The following is a 16,935-nucleotide window of genomic DNA, read 5'->3' on the forward strand; positions in this document are numbered from 1 at the left end:
GTACCAGTAGGTTTCGAAACAGCTTCTACCCCCAGGCCATAAGACTCATGAACGTATAATTTATTATTATTTATCACTGTTGTTTTATTTATTATTACTGTATTTCTATTAGTATTTTATCATTGTTATGCCATATTTATTCCAATGTTGGGAGGACTCGTAAAAATCAACATTTCATTGTGCAGTACACACGTCTGCTGCATATATGACAAATAAAAAATTGAATTGAATTGAATCTTCCTTTAATTCTTAATTAGCCAGGCAGCTGGACTTTAAAGGAACCAGAGAAATGAAAGTTGACCGGCTAGCTCAAGCTAAAAGTTGGCTGAGTCTTTTCCTACCATCCTGGGCAATGGCTGCATCAACGGGGAGAGGAGAAAATGCTGAGAGGAAGCAGATTGCTAAGGAGAATGAAGGTTCTAAACTTTCACTTTGATTCAAACATTAAATCGTGCTTGGCTGATCGCCAACCTAACTTAGTAAAAATGGATTGCCACTGTAGTGCATGTGCCTTTAAGAGCCCCATGTGTACTGTAATGCCGGTAATGGCCACTCGGGCTATATAAGCCTGTATATTGTGTTGTATCAGTTAGTTCCCCTCCAGACTTTGTTTAGTAAACACCTATGAAACCAACTCCTGTCTTCAGTGTCTCTATCAACACACAGACACAACAGTGGCGATGAATTGGAAACGGACTTACCTGCAATTCGGCAGCACCTCAAGGACATCGATTCCTCTGGCATCCAAAGTTGAAGAAAAATCAAGAAAAAGAAAAAGCTGTGGTTTCACCAGCTAGCCAAGCTGGTGGCAGGTACTGCAATAATCCTTCCTGGGCATCGGGCTGGGGCTCCAGCGGCTGGCTCTACAGCTAGGCCAAGCAGCGAAAGCGGAGGCAAGCAGTAACAGATGGGGAGGGAGCACTCGGGAGACGGCCGGCGCTGCAAGCAGGTCGGCGTTCAGACCTAGAGAGAGAGCCCAGCGTGAACGAGTCTCCAACTGTAAATAAATAAATAAAAAGAATGGAAACCGCGGGAAACAGCGTTGTCATCGACAGCAGCGGCGGGGAAGCGCGGGAAGCGCCATATCTTTTCTGCAGAAAAGAAAGAAAAGCGCGGGAAGCGCCATTTTATTTCTAGGATGCCTAAGTCTGGCAATATTGATGCTTTTGATAACGAGATAGAGGATTGGACCACATATGTGGAAAGAGTGGAGGTATATTGCACCGCAAATGGAATAGAAGATGAAAAAAAAGCTTCAGTACACCTGTACTGCTAAATCTAATGGGCGCAAAGACATACGGGCTGTTACGAAATTTAATCACTCCAGCCAAACCAAAGGACAAGAATTTAAAAGAAATTGTTGATACCCTACAGGAGCACTTAAACCCAACACCGCTGCTGATAGCGGAACGATTCAAATTCTTCAAGAGAAATCAACACAAGAATGAAAGTAATGCTGATTACCTCACCGAATTAAGAAAGCTATCAAAACACTGCCAATTCGGGGCAGGACTAGCAGATTATCTTCGAGACAAATTCGTCTGCGGTCTCTTAAGTGAAGGAACACAGAAAAGGCTGCTTTCTGAAAAAGATTTAACACTGGACAAGGCTTTCAGTATGGCTGTATCATACGAAGCAGTCGCAAGAGGAGCTGCAGAGATAAAACAAAAGACACAGGACTTCGGCACCCATGAAATGACACAGGGTTTCGAGAGATGTTATCGCTGCGGCAGATCCACCCATGACCAGAGGGACTGCTGGTTCAAGGACAAAGCATGCAGGCAATGCGGAAAGATTGGACACATTGCACGGGTATGCCGATCTGGACAAAAAAAATCTACAGACAGGAAAAAAAAAAATCAATAAAGAAAAGTACAGAAAGGTACAAATGATGACAGACAGTAGCTCCGAAGACCAGAAGAGCGATAGCGACTCTGAAAACAAGAGACTAAGCTGTCTCAAATTACATAATGTAATTGCCAAAGATGATTACCAGACCATTTGGGTTACCCTCACGATAGCAGGGTCCCCAGTTAAAATGGAGCTAGATACAGGATCAGCTCTGACCGTCATAAATCGACAGGATTACGAGCGGCTATTTCCGCATATACCTTTAAAAGACACATCCATTATCTTGAAAACATATACGGGGCAGAAAGTATACCCCAAAGGAAAAATAAGGGTGCCTGTTGTATACAACGGCAAGGAAATACAAAAGTTGTATTTATGCATTCTACAAGATGGTGGTCCACCGCTGTTGGGACGTGAATGGATCAGGAAAATACGTTTAGACTGGCACTCCATTCAGGCACTGACGGTGACCAGTAAGTAAAAAAACGATGATGACGTCATACCTGAACGATTAAAAGACATCTTGGCCAACGCCAAAGAAGTGTTTCAAGAGAAACTAGGAACCTTGAAAGGCATCACCGCCTCAGTAAAATTGGAAGATGCAGCAATTCCCAAGTTTTTTAAGGCAAGACCGGTGCCATACGCAATTCGTCCAGCAGTCGAGGCAGAGCTGGAGAATTTGGAAAAGGCAGGCGTATTATCCAAAATAGATTGGAGCGAGTGGGCAACACCCATCGTTCCAGTCATGAAGAAAGCATTGAATAATGATAAACCTGAAGAACAGAGAAAAATTCGCATCTGTGGAGACTTCAAGGTGACTGTAAACCCGGTCCTTCACACGGTACAGTATCCTCTTCCGAGGATAGAAGATATTTTCGCCTCACTATCCGGAGGGAAACGTTTCACCAAAATTGACTTGGCACAGGCATATCTACAGATGGAGGTTGAAGAGGGCTCTAAAAAATATCTCACGATAAATACACACAAAGGTCTGTACCAGTACAATTGACTGGTTTTCGGAGTAGCATCCGCTCCAGCTATCTGGCAAAGAGCTATGGAGCAAGTCCTCCAAGGGATTCCGGGGACTCAATGCTACCTAGACGACATCCTTGTAACAGGAGAAAACGACAACGAGCACCTTGCCAATTTGGAGCAGGTGCTCATTAGGCTGAGAGAACGGGGCCTATGAGAAAATCGCCCCAAGTGCGAATTTTTCCAAAATCAAATATCATATTGTGGCCACATAATTAATAAGGAAGGGTTGCATAAGTCACCTGAAAAAATTGAAGCGGTCATAAAAGCCCCAGCACCTGAAAATGTTTCACAATTAAGGTCGTTCCTGGGATTATTAAATTACTATCATAAATTTTTACCGAACTTATCAACTCTTCTACACCCTCTTAATGAACTGCTACAAACAGGAGTAATTTGGAAATGGAGCGAAGACTGTAAACGTGCCTTCCATAAATGCAAAGACTTAATCACGTCCAAAGAAGTTTTGGCTCATTACAACCCATCACTGCCAATCAGACTGGCGTGCGATGCATCCCCTTATGGCGTAGGAGCAGTATTATCCCATAAATTCCCTGATGGTTCGGAACGGCCGATAGCTTTTGCGTCACGCTCATTGAACTCAGCTGAGCGTAACTATGCCCAAATCGACAGGGAAGCACTCAGCCTGGTATGGGGAGTGAAGAAATTCAACCATTACCTACACGGACAAAAATTTACCTTGTTGACTGACCATCAACCCCTCATCTCCATATTCAACCCTAAAAAGGGTGTTCCCATTATGACAGCGCAAAGGCTACAGAGGTGGTCCCTTTTTCTAGGGGCACACCAATACAACATAGAATACAAAGGATCAAAACAGCATGGGAATGCTGACGGGTTATCGCGCCTACCGTTGCCAACGGTAGAAGAAGCACCTACCGTAGACCCAGTGGAGATTTTCCACTCTACCATAGTCGAATGTCTACCAGTAACAAATTCTGCCATTGAAAGGGAAACTAGGAAAGACGCGACTCTCTCACGAGTCTACGATTTAACAGTGAAGGGATGGCCAGCACATGGCGAACCACTGTTGCCAGCATTCTCGCAAAGAAGAGAACAGCTGTCAGTGTGCCGAGGAACCTTGATGTGTGGATCCAGAGTGGTGATTCCATCCAAACTCCAGGATAAAGTTCTAAAGGAGCTTCACGAGGGGCATCTGGGTGGAGTGAAAATGAAGAACCTAGCCAGGGCGTTTGTATGGTGGCCAGGTATCGATGGAGACATCGAAGAAATGACCAAGAGCTGCCTAGGATGCCAGAAGGTCCAAAACGCTCCACCCCAAGCCCCTCTACATCCATGGGAGTGGCCCTCATCTCCCTGGCAAAGGGTACACATCGACTTTGCTGGTCCATTTATGGACTCAATGTTCTTAATCGCGGTTGATGCACACTCCAAGTGGCCGGAGGTAATAAAGATGTCCTCCACCACCACGGAAAAAACCATCACAGTATTAAGGACCATATTTGCCAGGAATGGGCTGCCGGAACAGATCTGTTCTGATAATGGACCGCAATTTGTGTCCGAAGAATTCAGGAAATTCTTAAAAAACAATGGGGTTAAGCACTACACGTCCGCCCCATACCATCCCGCCACCAATGGATTGGCTGAAAGGTTTGTCCAGACCTTCAAGAAGGCCATAAAGGCCATGGGTAATGAAGACATAAAACTTCAGCACAAGGTGGATAACTTCTTGTTCGCATACAGGAATGCAACACATATGGTTACAAACCAAACTCCCGCCATGATGTTCTTCAATAGAAGCCTAATATGCCGGCTGGATTTGATCAAGCCCAACATCAGAAGGGACGTGGAGAACCGGCAATTTCAAGGCATGAATGAAAGGCCAACTAGAACCTTCCAGATAGGTCAACAAGTTTTGGCCCGGGACTACCGTACCGAGAAATGGCAGCCTGGAACTATCTGCACACGACTAGGACCGCTGATGTATACCGTGGACATCGGAGAAAGCATAATAAGGCGCCATGCTGACCAAATCATAGAGTCATCCGAAAAGGGACAACCTACACCACAACTCTATACGCCTAATGATGAAGTAGAGATACCCATATCTACCTCCGATCCGGTGATACTGGAACCCGATGAACCCGACACTGGCATTCAAGCCGAATCAGCCTTGCCAAAAGAACCTACTACACCACCAGAAACTACTACACCACCAAGGCGTTATCTGGACCGAGTCAGGAAGCCTCCAGAGAGACTGACTAATAATTAATTAACTGCAGCAATGTGTAGATTATTTTTCTTGTAACATGTAATTAATAATTACTTAAAATATTATGTACTGGTTGGCTAAAAGGGGAGGAATTGTAGTGTATGTGCCTTTAAGAGCCCCATGTGTACTGTAATGCCGGTAATGGCCACTCAGGCTATATAAGCCTGTATATTGTGTTGTATCAGTTAGTTCCCCTCCAGACTTTGTTTAGTAAACACTTATGAAACCAACTCCTGTCTTCAGTGTCTCTATCAACACACAGACACAACAGCCACACTATGGGGGGGGAATTTTAACCCCAAAAAACGGGTGGGTTGGGGTCGGGTGGGAGGTTAAAGAGTTAAAAAACTGAATCCCAACCCCAACCTGCCCACTTCAGGTTTTAATGGAGGCGGGACAGGGCGGGGGGCGGGGGGCGGGCGACCAACCCATTCTCCCGGGTTTCCCGACCTCTTTCTAGCACCACCCCCCCGCTCCCTACCCGTCTAGAGATTAAAATTCCAGCCCATAGCTCCATTTACAGTCAGTAATTGTAAGTGTTTCATTTACTACTGAATAGTTAAGCAGCTGACCGTCTTATTGTAATTCTATGAATTGAGTGACAGGAGCAGAGGAACTTAATTCTTTGTTTACTTACTGAGAATTTGAAATTTGTCACCAAATTCTGTTACTCAGCGGAAATAATTCATACCCAGCCAACATTTTATTTCTTGTGGGTTCAAGTCCCACTCTAGGGCTTGAACGCATAATCTAGGCTGATGCTTCAGTGCAATACTAAGGGAGTGTTGCATTGTCAGAGGTGATGTCTTTCAGATGAGATGTTATATTGCGGCCTTGTTTGCCTTTTCAGGGGGATTTAAAAGATCTCATGGCAAGTTTCTGAAGGCGGCCAGGGGCTTTCTCCCAGTGTTGGCCAACAGCCATCCCTCAGATAACACTGTCAAAACAGATTAACTGGCCACTCATTGCTGTTGATAAGACCTTGCTGTGTGAAAGTTGGCTGCCATGTCTGCCTACAAAGTAACTCCCCTTCAATTTGTTGGCTGTGAAGCACTTTGGGACCTTCTGAGGACCTAAAAGCAAGTTCTAAATGCAAGTTCTGTCTTCCTTTTAGTTTTAAGTATATATATGACAGATATACTTGAATGTTGAAGTACTAGGAAATTGTGCATGGCTTCTGTGAAGATTAAAATAAAATTGCTCCTATATTAACATAATTGAATGATATAGTCATATGTGTTACACTGATGTCTAATGGTGTCATGCAAATATTCTAATTGTACATTTTTGATGATACCTGAACAGTATAATGTTCATTGCACCCTCAGCTCTCATTTTTTGTTAGAGAATTGGTAATAGAGAAGTTGCTTGATTTTGTTGAGGTTTGCTCGGCAGTTGTCTGATCAGCAAGCACATAGGTGATAGGAAAGCATCATAAACCAGAGCAGAGAGAAGTTTCCTGTATGAGGTTATTAAGTTGTTATCTGCAAATGCCAGGTGGCTTCCTCTTCTGCAAGACTGAGAAACACCGACCGCAGTCCGCGCAGGGTACAGCTACCAAGCAACACATGCCCCAGCAACGTGTGCAGCCTAAAGCTCCCAGGCTGGAAAACTGATTGGAAGTTTGAATGTACAAAATGGATTTCTTTTTAAAACAATCGCAACTTGTCCGTTTTTGTGATTCTGAACTTTCACATTTTCTCTATCGCAGTGGTCTCAAACAAAGCTGTATGCATGTCGAAACAGAAAATGGTGAAAGCACGCAGCAGGTCAGTCAACGTCTGAAAGAGATGAATGCTTCTGCTGGGATACTTCATCCGTTTGGATGAAGGGTCTCACTTGAAATATTATGCTTTTTCTTTCAGAAACTGAACCGGCTGTGTACAGTACTTCCAGTGTTTTCTCGTTTGCTTCAGATCTCCAGCATTTGCAGAACTTTTCCACTGTATGTGAGTTCCTCTTTTGATCAGGCTCAGCTCATGCCTCTCATGGCTGTGAAGTAAAATACAAGAAGTTGATGCAATGCCAACGTTTGATAGAAATGTAACTGTGAGAACCAGATAAGTGGCTTTCAGCCTCTGAAACATGACATGCAAAGTTAACTCTTGCCGTGGCTCAGCTAGAGGATTTGCTGTCAGTTTGTGGAACTGAATCATATCAAGCATTAAGGTGTGTTCTGAGTTACCTGATCTGAGCTGCGATGACAGCACGGGTGCAATAATTGACCTGAGAACCCCACGTCTAGCAAGGGGAATTAAAAGCCAGGCCTCTGCTCCTGATCACTATCCAGTGATTCCTGATGGAAAGTGTACATTTGTGGACATCAGGGAGCAGATTTCCCTGTTACTGCGCTTGAGTATACAGGATCATCTAGATGCCACACATAGAGGAAACTTGGGGGGCTCCGTATTACAGGCGTGCGAGCCTCCCTGGCTAATTGTCTATGCATTGTGCCCAGGTGATCCTTTACACCCAAGTACAATAAAAGGAATATCTACCCTCGGATGATGACAGGATTTGGCTCAGCTGTATTCTTTTGCCTCTCCCTCTCCCCAGTCAAATAGCTTACGGACACTTTTTATTCTCATGTGAAGAAAGGCCAATGTGCCAAGGCACTGGAGGACGTCCAGTGTCCATGGTACGGTATCCCAGCTCTAATTCTCAGGAGCTGTTATTCTTTTTCAGGAACTGTTCTCAGTTGAAATCTGCTTTTGGCAGAGAACACAATCCTCAGGCAGTACATATTAAAAAATCTCAGCCACCAAGAAGCCTATAAGCCTGGAAATATATTCTTTGAAGGTAGTATTGGCCATGCCGGTGAGGTAGAATTTGTTGGCCAACTGTGGGAAGGGCATAATATAAAGGAATTGGCCCTTCTCGTGCCAAGTTGCAAATCTGCTTAGGTGTTAGCTAAAAGAAAGAACTGTTATATAATCAGGTATATAAGCAGCACAACAGTGAGAATAGGAGATTTCATCTCATCAATGAACCAATCACCTGTGCAAAATGCTGAATTATTTCTAGCAAAAGTTGACTTAATTAAAATGTAGCTATTGTCTCAGCTTCCAGGTATGGGAACAGTAGCATAGTGGTTATGTTACTGGACTAGTAATCCTGAGGCCTGGACTAATGATCCAGAGACGATGGGGGTGATTTTGCCAGCCCTGAGGAGGTGGGTATGGAGGCGGGACTGCCGGGAAAATGGCAGAATCTGGGAGCGGGTACCCATCATGCCCCCAACCCACCTCCATGCTATTTTCCCAGGAGGCGGGTACCCGACCCGCACCAGGTCCCATCTCCTCGAGGTGGGAAGGGGATTCGTTTCAATTAACTGCCTGCTAACAGGCAGTTAACAAGCAGTTTTTTGGCTAATCCCTATTTTGCCACCTAAAGTGTGGGCTTCCCGACGGCTCTGAACCTCGCCAGTGTCAGCAAGGCGAGCCGTGGGTCTGTGGGGATTGGAGGGGCTGAAAAGTGCGCTGTGCAGGTGAGTGATGAGTGTAAGTGTGGAGAGGTAAGTGTGTGAGGTGAGTGTAGAGTGTTTTAATAGATTACTTACCTTTGCTTCTCCCTCCAGGCTTCATCCCTTTAGGCTGAGGAGCTGCCTCATCTCACCGGCAGAGAAAGCAGAATGGCTGCTGCATTCTTAAATGCAGCAGCCTTCTGCTCAGGAAGGCTTCCTAATTGAGTCTTGAGTAAAGACTCAACTTAGAAGACAGATTGTCAGTGTTTGACAGCTTCACAGAGCCGTCAAACAATGACAATTCATCTGTCAAAAAATCTTGACAGATGAAATGTCATACGCTGGGCGGGCTTAACAAGGTCAATCAAGGGAAAATAGCGTGGGTTGGCCGGACATCGATGGAGGTGGGACTAAAACCCGACAAGCAGCAGTCCCCTCCATCACGTCCCCATTGATAAAATCACCCAGGATGAGTTCAAATCCCACCATGGCAGCTGAGGAATTAAAATTCAGTTAAATAAATCCAGAATGAAAAAGCTAGTATCAGTAATGGTGACCAGTAGTGGTGACCATGAAACTACTGGATCGTTGTACAAACCTATCTGGTTCATTAATGTCTTTGAAGGAAACCTGCTGTCCTTATCTGGTCTGGCCTGTATGCGACTTCAGACCCACAGCAATGTGGTTGACTCTTAACTGCCCTCTGAAATGGCCCAGCAAGCCACTCAGTTGTATCAAACCACTACAAAGTATCACCACATGAACTACAGTGGTTTGATATTATCATGTATTATACCTTTCCCTGGAGACATAAAAAACACAGCAATAGCACAGGATCTCTGCAACACTTAAACACACTCTTGTGTCGTGCAATGCAGACTTGAGTAAAGGCAACAGTAAAAGTAAACAGGAGTGTATTGTGTAAAGTCTGTGGAGGGAGTTGGCTTGAGAGGCCAAATGGCCCTTTCTTGGTCCATGTTTCCTTATGTTCTAATCTGCCTGACAACACTTCAAAAGTACTTCATTGGCTGTAAAGCACTTTGGGACGTCCTGAGGTCATGAAAGGCGCTATATAAATGTAAGTTTTTCTTGAAATCAAATTTATAAATCAACTCTTTCTTAAAAGCTACCCAAGTATACAGTACATTGTGAATCTGTATTGAAAGGAAAGCAAAATTGGCAAAAGCTCCCTGTGCTCACACATCTGACTTGACTTCAGCCGGCACAGACAATAATTGCTACACTGTCAGGCCTCCTACAATTCATCCCACCCTGCAGATCTGTGCAAAAAGGATATCGAAAAAACACAAAAATAAATATCTTTCATTAATTTTGTATAACCAGAATACAATGGGGATGATAGACTGTTTATCACACTTGTAAAGCAGTAACTCACTCATGACTTTAATGCTTAGCTATGTTATCAGTCTCATTTGTATAATAAACACACTATTACCGCTCTCTGTTCTTGTCAAGTATTCACAAGCTCTCCACTCAATGACCCATTCAATTTGAGATCCCAGCAAATTGCTTTGTTTATGGTAGCTTATTTTAAAATTGAGAAAACTAGGTTACGTTGACACCAAACTTGGGGTTTAAAAGTCTACAGGTTAAATGAGGAAGGGAAGAATGAGGAAGATCAAAGATCTACAGTTCTGTGGTTTTGAGAAAGGGTCAGAACAGCAGATGGTGCAACGAGTCTTGATTTCAATAGAGAGAGGAGGAAAAGGGTGCCGAATGACATATTTGTGCAATGATAGAGTCTCAAGATTTATACTTTTTTTTACTTCTGTTAATATAAAGTTTTCATATCAGTTTGAGCAAGTAATTTAGAGACATTCCTTAATCCGTATCTGATAATGTTTCAATTTGTCGACTGGTTTGAGGCAGATTACTGCAGCTAAGAGGGTAAAATATAGTTCTGTTAGCAGAGACTGAATGCTCCTGTACATAAAGCCGCAGAATTTGTTGGAGCGGGGCATCTCACGATGTACCCTGTTAGTTAGACTTGTTCCTGCATCCAACAGCTCAAAAAATATTTTGCCCACAAAGTTGCTGGTTGTGCGAGCTAAAAATGGAGCAGCTAGGGCAACGGGGCATCTGGAACCTTGGTGAACAACGGGACAAACAGTGTACCTCCTTAACCAATGAGATTAAAGGATTGAGAAATAAACAAAGGAAGGACTGAGAAGGAGGGTGAATTAGAATGGGTGACTTCACTGTCGAACCAGGTACAGAAAGAGACATAAAGTGAGGGAAAGAATGATTGGATTAAGAGAGAGAAAAAAGAGACAGAAAGGAAAAGTAAGATTTTTTTTTAATTTAAATTTTTTTAATTTTTAAAGCCTCCAAAAACAATTCACAACCTGAAGGAATGAAATGCCACAGTTATAATTTCTGGGCAAGAGAGGTTGATTGGCAGTCATTAACAACTATCATGTCATTAGCAGGGTACTTACATTGTAAATGACTACACTTTACTTTCAGTCGCGAATTTAACGGTTAATAAATTTGCAAAGGCAGCAACTTCATGAAAATCACAGGGAGGTTAAGGACAAGATGCCATTTTGCAAAGCTAAAGGCGGAGCGGTGCAAATCGGCCAGCAGCTTGTGGCGACTCGCAATTCGCGGGGTGTTGCGTCCTCGTCAAAAGCCGCTGGGCCGATTTGCACATTAACAACGGTGTGATATTTTTCAGCAAATGCTGGGCCATTGTTTTGAAATTTGCATAAAGCGATGACTTTTCACCCACTTGGATTAGAAAGAATTCCAAAAACAAGAACATTACTTAGTGCATGAAATCAGCTCAAAGTGGCTGGTGAAAAAGGTGAAAGAAAGGGGTAGAAAAAGTAAGAATTAGTAAGTTTATAAAAAAGCCTCATGCAGTAAAAATATAAGGCGAGTAAAATGAGGAAGTTGCAACGTAGACTTCAGGTGATTGGAAATCTTGCAGACATTTTGAAAAGATTTAAATAAAGGTTTGAAATTGTTTAAAGCAAGTTTGGGAGCAGCTGGAAAAGTGAATAGATGAAAGCATTCATTTTCCTATATGTTATTGGGAAAGAAGTTTGAGTTATTTAGAGGAATTTCAATTTTGAGGAGCAAGATGACCTGATACTAGATGTAATAATGACGAAGTTTCAGAAATACTGCAATCCAAAATGAAATGTGATGTAGCAGGGCACAGATCACATGGTACAAAGATGGGATGTATCTAAGTTAAGGACTCTGTCCTGGATGGTGCTCAGCATATTGAGTGTTGTTGCAATGGGGGGGAAGGTCATTGATGAAGTTGCTGAAGATGATTGGGCTGAGGACATTTCCCTGAGGATCTCCTGCAGGGACGTTGTGGGGCTGCAATGATTGGCTTCCAAGAACCATGACCATCTTTCCTGTGTCAGGCATGACTCCAGTCATTGGAGGCTTGCCCCTTGGTCCTCTCTAACCTCAGTTTTGCTAGGCCTTCTTAGTGCCATACTCAGTCGAATGTTGCCTGAACGTCAAGGCCAGCTACTCTCACCTCTCCTGTGGTTTTCAGCTCTTAGAATCATAGAATCATAGAAATTTACGACACAGAAGGAGGCCATTCGGCCCATCATGTCTGTGCCAGCTGAAAAAGAACTATCCAGCCTAATACCACTTTCCAGCTCTTGGTCGGTAGCCTTGCAGTTTATGGCACTTCAAGTGCACACCCAAGTACTTTTTAAATGTTGAGGGTTTCTGCCTGTAGCCCCCTTTCAGGCAGTGAGTTCCAGACCTCTACCACCTTCTGGGGGAAAAAAGTTCTCCTCAACTCTCCTCTAATTCTTTTAGCAATTACTTGAAATCTATGCCCCTAGTTATTGTCCTCTCTGCTAAGGGAAATAAGTCCTTCATATCCACTCTATCTAAGCCCCTCATAATTTTATACACCTCAATCAAGTCTCCCCTCATCCTCCTCTGTTTCAAAGAATAGAACCCCAGCCTACCCAATCTTTCCTCATAGCTAAAATTCCAGTCCAGGCAACATCCTTGTAAATCTCCTCTGTACCCTCTCTTGTGCAATCACATCTTTCCTGCAATGTGTGACCAGAACTGTCTAGCTGTGACCTAACTACTGTTTTATACAGTTTAAGCATAACCTCCCTGCTCTTATATTCTATGCCTCGGCTAATAAAGGAAAGTATCACGTATGCCTTCTTAATCACATTATCTACTTGTCCTGCTACCTTCATGGATCTGTGGACATGCACTCCAAGGTCCCTATGTTCCTCTACACTTCTCAGTATCCTACCATTTATTGTGTATTCCCTTACCTTGTTAGCCCTCCTCAAATGCACTACCTCACACTTCTCCAGATTGAGTTCCATTTGCCACTGTTCTGCCCACCTGCAGTCTACAGGTTTCTTCCTCACTATCAACCACACGGCCAATTTTTGTATCATCTGCAAACTTCTTAATCATGCCCCCTACATTAAAGTCTAAATCATTGTTATATACCACAAAAAGCAAGGGACCTAGTACTGAGCCCTGCTGAACCCCACTGGAAACAGCCTTCTAGTCACAAAAACACCCGTCAACCATTACCTTTTGCTTCCTACCACTGAGGCAATTTTGGATCCAACTTGCCACTTTCCCTTGGATTCCATGGGCTTTTACTTTTCTGAACAGTCTGCCACATGGGACCTTGTCAAAAGCCTTGCTAAAATCCCTGTAGACTACATCAAATGTGCCACCCTCATCGACCCTCTTTGTTACCTCCTCAAAAAATTCAATCAAGTTAGTCAGACACGACCTTTCCTTAACAAATCTATACTGACTGTCCTTGATTAATCCGTGCCTTTCTAAATGACAATTAATACTGTCCCTCAGAATTTTTTCCAATAATTTGCCCACCACCGCGGTTAGGCTGACTAGCCTGTAGTTACTCAGTCTGTTCCTTTCTCCCTTGTTAAACAATGGCACAACATTAGCAGTCCTCCAGTCCTCCGGCAATGTACCTGTAGCCAGAGAGAATTGGAAAATGATGGTCAGAGCCTCTGCTATTTCCTCCCTTGATTCTCTTAACAGCCTGGGATACATTTCATCCAGCCTGACGATTTAGCTACTTTCAAAGATGCTAAACCCCTTAATATTTCCTCTCTCATTATGTTTATCTCATCTAATATTTCACACTCCTCCTTAAGTACAATGTCTGCATTATTCCTCTCTTTTGTGAAGACAGACGCAAAGGGCTGGATTTTGATTGAGGAGGCGTGTAGGAGACGGGACTACAACTTTCGGGGTTGTAGTCCCACCTCCATCGAGTTGTGGCCAACCCACGTGATTTTCACTTGATTGACCTTGTTGAGCCTGCCCAGTGGCAACAGGTGACGTCACAGATTGACATTTCATCTGTCAAAAGCTTTTGACAGATGAAATATCAGCGTTTGATAGCTGTTTGAAGCTGTCAAACACTGGCAATCTGTACTCCAAGTTAATTCCTTCCTCTCAGGCTGATTTAGAGATCTCTCCAGAACAGAAAGCTGAATGCTGCAACTTTTGACAGCTTGCGGCCATTCTGCTTTCTGTGCCGGTGAGATGAGGGACTCCCGAGACCTGAAGGAAGGAAGGCTGTAAAGGTAAGTAAATGTAAGTAAAACTTCTTTAAACACTTTACACACACCAAACACACTTACCTCTGAACTCATGCACCCATCACTCACCTGAACACCGGACATCTCGAACCCTCCAAGCCCTTCAGCCCGACGGTCCGCCTCGCTAATTTGGCGTGGTTTGGAGCCGTCGGGAATCCTACATTTCAGCAATAAAAATAGGGATTAGGCTAAAAACTACCTGTTAACTACCTGTTAACAGGTAATTAATTGGCATTAATCCCCTTCCCGCCTCGGGGAGGCGGGTCCCAGCGCAGGTCGGGTACCCGCTCCTTTGAAACTGGCATGGAGGCGGGTTGGGGGTGGGATGGGTTCGTGCTCCTGATTTCGAGATTTTAACCCCCCACACGCCTCCAATCCCGCCTCCACTGCCCAATGAAAATCCTGCCCAAAGTATTCATTAAGAACCATACCACCTCTACATACAGGTTACCTTTTTGGTCTCTAACAGGCCCTACTCTTTCTTCAGTCATCCTCTTGCTCTTTATGTATTTATAAAACATCGTTGGGTTTTCCTTGATTTTACTTGCCAATATTTATTCGTGCCATGTGTCCATTTTTGGAAAAAGAACGTGATGAGGCCTGGAGCTGAGTGGTTCTGGCGTAACGCGGAGAGCATCAACAAGCAGGTTATTGGTGAGTGGGCCTCTGGACCAGGGTCTGAGGTACAGTTAAGATAACTGCAATAGGACTGTTGAAATGTAAAATGTTTTTAAATGAGAAAATCAGTTCTTAGACTAACGCATTGTTCCAAGACCCATGTAGGGGAGTTATCCCCGGTATCCTGGCCAATATTTATCCCTCAACCAACATAACAAAAAACAGATTATCTGGTCATTATCACATTGCTGTTTGTGGGACCTTGCTGTGTGCAAATTGGCTGCCGTGTTTCCTACATTACAACAGTGATTACGCTTCAAAAGTACGGTGGTCGTGAAAGGCGCTATAGAAATGCAAGTCTTTCTTTCTTTCTATAATTAATGGACCTCCACAGCAATGGGCATATGGTAAACAAATGATTTTGAAAGAGGAATATGAATGTTTTACATTTACATGTACAAGTGTATAGTATGGCTTTTTAAATTAAATAGTATACCTCATTACTGTAATCTAGCATGGTGCAGGAATCAATTGTACCACAACTGTGGCTTCTACTTTTGTGCCAGAAAGTAATGAATACGGAGAGCCAAAACACAGGTGGTAGCATTTAAACAACAATATTTTTTTCCCTTTCGTAAAAACCATTACTGACTCTTTTTGAAACCGCTGAATTACTGTTCTCGCAACACAAGTGTATTAGAGAAGGAAAGAGGATTGTGTGTTTGAAGCAGTGCACGGGACAGATTGTTGTGACACTGCGATACAAGTGAAACTCCTTTCATCTACTGTGGAATTACACTTCACCCTCTCGTTTGTGGCATTCCACTTTTCTAGTTTCAACCTGCGTCCCATTGTCCTACTCTCACAATTTATGTAAAGAAATATTCTGGGTCACCTCTCAGATGCCGCCTTTCTAGGTCGCAAAGCCCGCTTCTCCAGTCTTTCCTCATTGCTCGGTTGTTCCAATTTATTTAAGGCTTACTTTGTGTTTGGGGATTGCACGCTCACCTGTGCCATTGGCGATTCCTCTCTTCAAGCAGAGTGCAGCCCCTGTGTCATTTGTTTGCTTGTAGTTTTGTAGAATTGGAAAATGCCTACTTTAGTTGATATATCAGAGTAAGTCATTCTGTGCTAGTATAGGCAGAGTTTTACTTGATGCTGTGCTTTAATAAACTTTCCTCTAAAAATTACATTTTCATAGCATTGTACTATATTTTGCAGTTCATTGTCAGCCATGTTTTCTCAATAAACTTAGAGGGAAAAATTCAGTTGCTTTGCGCATCCCGTTAGCACCCTAAGAGGGCGCTAACGGGGCGCAAAGCAACTAGCGCCCGGGCGCGGTGATGTTTGCGCCGCTCGCAAAATTGACCAGACATTTTGCGGCGGCGCTAAACACTACCGCCACGATCTCCTGCGCCCACAGATCGTAACATCAGTCGAGCGTGCAATGCCCCGGTAGCACCCCGGACCGGATACTGAGTGGCGTCCCCTGCCTTTCTGCCTGCCACTAGCAATGACAGGTAGAGGGGAACGTTTTGCAGTCGGGAAGGGACTGGGGGAGTGCTATTTAAAGGCGACCGCTTCCTGCCTTTTTTTGTCGGCGACGTTTTTGCACCACGCATTCTGAGAGAGAGAGACTTCTGGAGAGATTCAATGCTATGTGAAGGAGTTTTGGGTACTGAGCAGCACTTTGCAGGTTCATTTTGATTTGACCTTCCTTGCATCGATTTAGAAGAGACTGTGGGGGCTGCACTCCGAACTCTTTCCTTGGGCCTCTCCATTGTTCTTTCCAGCAGAATTGATGTACAGGTCTCTCCAGGCCAAGATTCAAGGCTGCAATGAGCAGGGTGTGAATGGAGAGCAAGATCGACCTTCCTCTTTAAGAACTGGCCAGCACCAGTGTGTCTATGTTCCATTGCTAACTGACATCACATGAGCTTCACCAGCGCGTTGAGTTAGCACCTCACTCCTCGGCGTTAGCGCCTTAAGAGAGGTGTGTAGCACCTGATTTAGCGATCCAATCACCTCCAGGGGCGATAAAAGCCAAGTTTGCAGTCAGAGGCGATAATTAGCGTCAGGCGTTAAACTTTGTGCCCGGCCGA

The 16,935-nt window shown here is 43.9% G+C and overlaps 1 protein-coding gene across 1 annotated transcript in view; it reads right to left on the bottom strand.

Annotated features, from left to right (window-relative positions):
• Positions 1 to 16,935, bottom strand: part of peak3 (PEAK family member 3) — a 132,576-nt gene that overhangs the window by 81,510 nt on the left and 34,131 nt on the right. Inside the window, 1 exon segment of the mRNA XM_086004676.1 lies at positions 2,893 to 2,943. Within this exon segment, the coding sequence (XP_085860802.1) occupies positions 2,893 to 2,943 (51 nt within the window).

The sequence above is a fragment of the Somniosus microcephalus genome, chromosome 13 (genome assembly GCF_052327205.1).
Source record: "Somniosus microcephalus isolate GS21.2 chromosome 13, FLI_Smic_1.0, whole genome shotgun sequence".
Lineage (NCBI taxonomy): Eukaryota > Metazoa > Chordata > Chondrichthyes > Squaliformes > Somniosidae > Somniosus > Somniosus microcephalus.